Source organism: Penaeus japonicus, unplaced genomic scaffold (assembly GCF_977035675.1).
Source record: "Penaeus japonicus unplaced genomic scaffold, GWHDUDI00000001_assembly GWHDUDI00000004, whole genome shotgun sequence".
NCBI classification, from domain to species: Eukaryota; Metazoa; Arthropoda; class Malacostraca; order Decapoda; family Penaeidae; genus Penaeus; species Penaeus japonicus.
In genome coordinates this window covers 29,046,350-29,054,287 of record NW_028234406.1, presented here as the reverse complement: position 1 = coordinate 29,054,287, position 7,938 = coordinate 29,046,350, and the positions used below count along the sequence as shown (strand labels likewise).

Here is a 7,938-nt window from a genome sequence, read left to right as displayed (position 1 = left end):
TATCTGATCCATACTTTGTCGTGTGTTACAATCAGTTTTCACGCACACGGCTATTATTCCCGCAATGATACAAGTCCAAAATTCAAGTAAAGCCAACGAGGGAAAACTAGGGAAAATGCGGAATAACAGATCCACGCCATGCGTCAAAATGGAACGGAGAATAGGTAATGTCAGTTGATAAACTATTATCAGTTTGTAAGACTTGCTTGTCGGAAAATCCGTTCTGCAGATCCGTTCTGGGGAAAATGGTTTTGTCAGAGATTTTGTTAGTTGTTCTACACATGATTCACATAAGCTCCGCCCACTCGTGACGCCATTTTGACGTCACTCCGGTGGTGCCAACATGGATGATGTCGTTGTAGTACTAATTTATGACAACGAACAACTTATTCGCCATTTCTACACCTGACGAGATATCGAAACTGAAAAAGAACACTGTGGGAATTACCAGCTCTGAAAATGATGAAACAGACGAGAATATAGGAGTAGAGAAGGGAGAGGAGGCGTGACGTCACGGATGCAGTTGGCAGCCGTGAGGCAGTCAATGGCAGCGGCTGGGAAGGCTGGCGGACGGATGGCTGGCGGGGGACTCCTATAATACCCGTGTTCGGGGCAGCATGGCTCACAAAATAGGACTGAACGACACGCAGTACGAGCCTGACATTCGCGGTGAAGTGGACTTCGGTTTTTTCGACAGTGATGACGAATTAGAAAGGACGAAAGGCAGTGAAATGGTTAGTGGCTCTGCTCGCCTGAGCTCGGTTCTCGGGGCTTCCTCACCTGGCGCGAGGTCGGGGCTGGACTCCCGTTACCGCTGTGTGGAGGACACTTCTTCTCCTGCTGCTGGGCCGTCGGAAGGTCAGCAGGGAGCACAGGAGGTGGCGAGGGACGAGGATAAAAGGTGGAGTGGCAGTGTGAGCCCCAGCGCAGGGCAGGCAGGTAGTGCGAGTTCCCTCGAGGCAGCCACGGCACCGCAGAAGGCTAGTGCATCAGCCATGGAACGCGTAGACCCAAGCCCCTACAGCTCTGACGAGTGGGAGGAGAGTGACGTGAGTGACACGGATGGGGATCACAGTGACAGCAGTGATGATGACGATCCCAAGTCTCAGGTGGACAGGTTGATCGAGCGAGGCACCCTCATGTACATGGACGGGGAGAACTCCAACCTGTCCTCGGAGACGGACAGCAGTGACAGTGACAGCAGCTACGGCGACAGTGACAGTGATAGTGAGAGTGACATCACCGATGTTTCCCCCCTGATCTCTGCCACGGCGAGTCCCCTGGGTCTGTCCCCCGTCCTGCCCCGCCGCACCCTGGGCACGTCTCCCTTGGCCCTGCACGACAACCGGGACCTGGCCCTCGAGTGCCGGGGGGAGGACAGTCCCGGGCACGACCAGGGCTACGACTCCCAGCCGCACTGCAACGGCTACAGCAACAGCGACGACTCGACCGACATGACCCTGTTGCTGAAGGCGGTGGTGGAGCTGGAGAAGAAGCAGCAGAGGAACCGCCGCTCCAACGGCCACCACCAGTACCACAACCACCAGTACCACAACCAGCAGTACCACCTCAATCAGCCCTCGTCGCCCATCACCATCCACCCCATCGACGCCAGCCCCCACCACAGTCACCTCCGCAGCTCACACCACAGGAGGAAGAACATGTCCTTCTCCAACGACGAAGTGCGGAGAATCGACCGCGAGAACCAGATCCTCCTGCACAAAATCATGTCTGCACACAACCGCAGCAGACAGCAGAACTCTTCCAACCAGAACAGCCGGTCCGTCCAAAGACCTGCGAACTCTACCGTGTCAAGGAGGAGAGAAGACGAGAAGATTCGCAGGGAAAACATGGTGAGTTTAGCGGCGTTGCTATTCGTGTCATTTTGATGTAGTCGTCACCATTGTCTCTAGAGGCAGTCTGTGCCATAGGCTCAGTAAGATCAACACAAGTCATATAAGTGCTAGTTCATGTGAGGTGGATGTTAAAAGGAAAATAGTTACGAACAGATGTAAGTTTATTTTTACATGTATCATTGGTATGGCAGATTTTGCATTTTTCTGTATGTGAAAGAGACGAACAGAGAGAGAGAAAGAGACAAATATTATAGTCCCCTAGAAAGGGAGAGGGAGGAGTATACAGTTAGGTATATTCATTGTTTTTGTTGAGAGTAGGTTTTGTTTGAAAAAAATCCTTTATCATATGTGTTCTATGTATAACTACAATGGGAATATACATCCAGGCTTGTTTTTATCATATCTGTAATGCAAAGTATATCTAAATGTAGAAATTAGGTTGATGTAACATGGACTAGTAGGTTACTTCTTCAGATATCATTTTCTTTATCTGTTCTTGCAAAATCAATATTAATATGTATTATGTCAGTTGAGATTTGAATGTTTGTAGGTAGTGAAGTTCTTTTTGTGAAGTTGTGATTTGAGAAGGATGGTCAAATGGATGGAAGAACAAAGAGTCCAGTGGTTACCATTGGCAGAGTTCTTATTTGTGTATTGCTCAAGTGATTATTTATAATTTCAGCCTTTGTAGTAGTACATATTGTGCAATTGAGTGACTTTGCAACAAGCAAAAAGAAATGTGTATAGCAAAAACTTAGGATTTCCTGCTATTCCAAGAAGATTTCTTGTTTTTGTTATTGTGCAGACAACCAATTTCCTATACCTCACAATCCCCTGTGTTGATGCTCAATAGGGAATCATGGTAGCCTTTTACATTGCTATTCAAAAGTTAATGGCTGGGAAGTGAATAGGATTATTGTGTAGCTGAATTTGGGGGAAAAACTCTAGGGGATTTCACAGTAAGAAATGGGATTTCAGTTTGTGAAATCATTATTATGTTGTTTTTTTGTTTGTTTGTTTTATTTAGAAGAAATTTGAAATTATATAGTGTTTTTTTGTATTTTAATATGTTAACTTCATTACAGAAAATTAGGATAGTTTGATATTGTTGCAGATTAATGATTTTTCTTTGTTTTGAAGCTACTTGTTAGCTGTCATTTTTTTTAAGGAAAAGTAAAACATTACTTGATGTATGTACCCACAGATAAAATGTATTTGTACAGATCACTTATGTAGGTAGGCTAGATCCAATATAGTTAATGACAACCCAAGTCTTTCTGTTCTGGAGTTCATAGATATTTCTATTTAAAAAGAAAATTGTTCCAGTTTGTTCTATGACCAAGATGTTAAACCTTAGCTTATCATAATCTTCAATATCTCAAAATTAGAAACATTTTATTTTGTAATGATTGAGAAATAACTGAGGACTGGTTTTCTCTTTCTCTCCCATTCACATGTTTTGACTCTGTAGTTTAATATATTGGTTCAGTTTCAAGAGCTGTATTGGTTTTCATAGATGAATATTGGGGCAAGTGAATATTGAAGTGAAGTGGAGGTTGCTGCTATAGCTAAATGTACTTCTTTAACCTAGGTAATACTGTAATAAAATATGAATCCTATCAACCTTATTTTATATCAGATTTCTGTACCAGCCATTTTTATTTGCATTAGCAGAAAAAAATATAATGAAAAAATGCATTCATTGATTACTTTGTCTCTCTAGAGATATAATTTCATATTTAACATATGCAAATTTTCTCTCTACAGATCTTGCTGCGAAAAATCCAGGAGGCCAAGCCTTCTCGGGATGTCACTGCATCTCGGCCACCCCGTCACAGGACAACGCATGGCCTCCGTCCACCCTCCAGCCTTCCTACCACTCCAGGATCCTGTGGAGCCTCAGCCCGCACGGCTCCAGGCCATGTGAACACACCAACTCCACGGAAAGAGACGGCTCTCTGAATTAGCCACCAAGTAATAACTTCAGGTAATTCATGGCATATGAAGCTTGTAACACTGCTGATTACAGTTTTCTTGTACTCAAGTTGCCAATAATAGTTGACAGGGAGGTTCTTCCATTAAGAGAACGATGACGTTCTTTTGTGGAATTGTATGTGCTGTCTATATTCCAATATGTCACATGAAGGTGTCCAGTTTGTAATGTTAATTTTTTTTTTCTTTTTTTTTTTCTTTTTTTGCTATCATGAAAATGGCCCAGTTTTATTTCCTTGCACTAAGGATCATTTAGGTGTACATTCTTGTAATGAAGTTTCAGCATTAAGACAAAGTTCATACTTGTGCAACTGTTGACCCCGTTGTCCAGGTCACCACACATTATACCTATACAAATATGCATTGAAGTGTACAGTTGCTTGGTGTTCTGTAGAGGTTGCTCTCACTTTAGTGAGTGAATAAATGATTGGTAGAGCAAAATATCATATACAAATTCATAATGATATCAGTGTGGCAAGTACTGTGAAGGTTCTTTTGGTACAAGATCATTTTTTTTCTCTTTCTCGTAGACTTTTGCTCTTTCACTTTCTATTTATTATATACTTTTCCCTATGCAGAAATTCAATCGAACTGTTGTAGATAAACTTTTCATCTTTCGATGCATCCAAATATGTTGTAAGCATTTGAGTGCATTTAGTCATATGCAAAGTTTGTTTTTTAAAGTGTGAAATCAGAATTTTCTGTTTAGGGTTATAAGGTTTCATGATAAGAATGAACTTTGTATTAAATGTGTGACAGGAAGCTCAAATAGGTGGTCAGCCCATATTGTGATTATTTGGAGTGAAATGGAGTTTACTGCTGGAAATGTAAACACGTTAGATATTATGGGGTTACTATCACTACCTCTTTAGCAAAAGTATCAATGCTTTAATTCATAATCTAAAGACATAAATTTCCCACAAAGTGAATGCATGTTAAAGACCTTGTAAGAGTAATTGAAAACGATAGTTTACTGCAGCTATTATTACATTCCATTTTTGATGCATCAGAGTTCCCCAGTGTACTGTAGCTATGGTCCTGTATCTGAATCATCAATGGTAGTCATTATGATCAACGAAGAAGGACCATTGGACGTAGTATGTGGTGTAACGGTGTGAATTGTACGTATGCAGCAGTCAAGGTTGATGGCTTCTGTTATGTGAGAACATTAACATTGATGTGTTCCAAATGTGTTGTTGTTGTTGTACATAGCATTTTAAGGGATGAGTTGAAGGTGATTATACTTATGGAGTAGATGTGAGCATAAAGATTGACTTTGGTTATTAGGCAGCATATAGCAGTTACTGTCTTATATTAAACAGACATTATAACACCAGTTTCATGGAAATTGTAAAGGAAAGAACTTTTAATGGTGCTTGTCGGTTGAAAATAGAGGATGACTTCATTTTCAGAAATGTGGGACTAAAGCTTGAGAATGCATTGCCAAAAAGAATGAACATTTATGCTCAGATTCATTTCATTTGAATTATCCTCTGCTCAACTCAACGTGTGGTAATTCTTGTGTTCAGTTACTATGGACTTCTCATGTATCTCGCTGCAGTTCATGCCTCAGTCTCGGATCTCCTAGGATTGGCGGGAGTGAACAGGATTAGTTAGATATTTGGCGTTTTTGAGTCCATGGCATCAAAGCAGGAGACGAAGGAACAGTCATGCATGTGGAGGTGTGATAACGGAAGTTTCTTTTCTATTAATATTATGCTTAGCACTTTAAGGGAAATGTCTTTAGTAATGGACTTGGTGCGCCAAGGGAGAGGTGTAGCAAAGTGAGAATATTCTGTGGACAGTCTATTCTTGCCTGACTCGCTATCAACTCTCTAAAGCAAGTAATTGTCTTTGTAGGCAATTGATCTATTACTGATGCACATCAATATCAATATTTATAATTATCCAGCTTGAATATTATCTTTTAAAAGGTAATCTCAATAATTGAACAGTTTATTTTGCAAAAGAATAACCTTTCTTTAAGGTAACATATTTATTTGTATAACCTCTGGAGCAGTAATTTTTTTAAGAGAACGAGAAAGAAACCTACAAGTTGAAAATGATTGATTATGGTAGGTTTTGGCACAAACTTTGAAACAGCACCTTCCCCTCCAGGTTGAGCTTATAGGCACAAAGAAGAAGCAGAAAACCAGTAATGTTGTGTATATGGCATCAATACTTAATGTCAGTAGTAAATGCCACTGCAGTATCAACTAGTGACGGGTATTTGATTATTTTCTTTTATTTTGTGTGGCCGCCATTATGATGAGTGGAGAAGAAACTGTATTGTGTGTCACTAACGGTCTTTTATCATACAAGGAGGATGAAACCATCATTTTATCATGTGAATAAATAGATATAATAATATATACTGCCTTATGAATGTGACAGGGATGAGGCTTCATTGTTAACCTCAGCTGGTCCTTCCATAAGGTAACTTTTGCCCAGTCAAGGGTAGAACACCTGTTTCAATACCACCCTGGGTGCATAATGCCTCATCTCGTCTCATAAATTTCATCCTTATTAATCTAGTCAGATGATCTTATTCAGTGAGTTTTAACATCTTCAGTTTAAAAATTCTTGAACAGCACTTCACACACACACAAACTCATATATTAATACATTCTTTATATGTAAATATACATATATCTATATACACATATATATATGTTATATATATATATATATAGTGTGTTTTATATATATATATATATATATATATATATATATATATATATATTAAAATGTATATGTATTAAGAAAATTGCCCATAAAAAATGAAATGTTATTCATGATTTGAATTTTTCTCTACATTTTAGTAAACAATGAAATTTAAAGAAAGAAAATGAAGTGCCGGAAGAATTTAGATCTGAATATGTCTGTTATGCTTCCAAGTGTCAATAAAGTTATGTATTGATCTCTTTATTGTGTGCAGCAGCTCATAAATTTCTGAAAAAAGAAAAGAAATTAAGAGAAAAAAAAATATATAAAAATTTAAAGATAAGGTTTGCAGTTTGTGCAAACTTTTAGTGAAAAAGAACCAAATGTGTCATTGTGAAGGTGATGTGCCATATAGAGAATGGGAAATGGCACAAAAGTGTATAGGGACCATTTTGAAAACGGTTGATCAGTTTTGTATATTCCACTAGCATCGCATTGTTATCAGGTTTTGTAAGATAACTCTGCATTATCAATATATATATTTTTTTCATTTTGTTTAACTTTCATTTTTATAGCAGTTTTCATATAAAAATGCAAATGACTTGAAGAGCAATAAAAGTATCCCAGATAAAATTACTTGGTGTAAGAACAAGTAATTCCTTATAGGTTGTAAAGAAAATTATACTTTAAATTGTCTGTTTAAGGTCAACAGGAAATCCATTTCTGATTTATGTATATAAATGTAACTTAGTAAAACTTGCATATTTCTCTGTATTCATTTTTCTAAATATAAACAAATGATTGTATGGATTTTTTTTTTTTTTTTTTTTTCTTCAATTATTTTTATTACTTTTTTTTCTCTCTCCATCCTGCCTTTCTTCATATTAAATGCTACCCCTTGGATAATTGTTGTACAAGGCAGAGACCAGAAGACCATCCTGGATGTTGTGAGCTGCTTATTGTTGAGTTGTGATTTATGTAAAGGAGATGTTGTGTGGAATATGAAATGACCATTTTAAAACTGGAGACAATTTTCACGGCCGTTAAGATTACTTGTAAATATTTTTTATACTTGTCTTTCATTGTCTGTGAAAACTTTTGAACAATAAAAACTACTGTTGAAAAATAATCTCTGATTTCATTCACAATTTTTATTATACAAAGATAAATATTTACATTCATGTATACACATATAGATATAGATATATATATGCAGAATTCACAGCAAATTGCAATAACATTCCCTGAATAACAAGTAATTACATCATAAAATACCATGATGATTTTATCTAAAAGTCCTCTGAACATTTTCAATGTAGAGAAGAAAAAAAACAAAGAAAAAAAAAACTTTAGCTTCTAACTGGATTTTCATCAATCAATATTAAACTCAAATAAAATATTAATCAGCTGGTAAACCTAAACCACT

At 38.0% G+C, this 7,938-nt stretch overlaps 2 protein-coding genes across 6 annotated transcripts in view; one reads left to right on the top strand and one right to left on the bottom strand.

The window, feature by feature from the left end:
* Window positions 1-524: 524 nt before the first annotated feature.
* On the top strand, window positions 525-7,638 carry LOC122257090 (uncharacterized). Its single transcript, XM_043022159.2, has 2 exons — window positions 525-1,853; window positions 3,624-7,638. Exons 1-2 carry the CDS (start codon window positions 618-620, stop codon window positions 3,816-3,818), a joined length of 1,431 nt encoding a protein of 476 aa, XP_042878093.1. The 5' UTR covers window positions 525-617; the 3' UTR covers window positions 3,819-7,638.
* A 10-nt stretch (window positions 7,639-7,648) lies between these two features.
* CysRS-m (cysteine--tRNA ligase-like protein, mitochondrial) overlaps window positions 7,649-7,938 on the bottom strand; it is an 18,436-nt gene continuing 18,146 nt past the window's right edge. For all 5 annotated transcript variants that reach the window (XM_043022155.2, XM_043022157.2, XM_043022158.2 and 2 more), the window contains exon 16: window positions 7,649-7,938. This exon is cut by the window's right edge and continues 287 nt beyond it. The gene's annotated coding sequence lies outside the window, so the exon portion shown is untranslated.

Excerpts from the sequence above, each read along its gene's own strand:
- LOC122257090 (XM_043022159.2), top strand. The coding sequence starts at position 618 with ATGGCTCACAAAATAGGACTGAACGACACGCAGTACGAGCCTGACATT. Across the intron at positions 1,854-3,623 it reads AGATTCGCAGGGAAAACATG|ATCTTGCTGCGAAAAATCCA; the intron begins GTGAGTTTAGCG and ends TTCTCTCTACAG.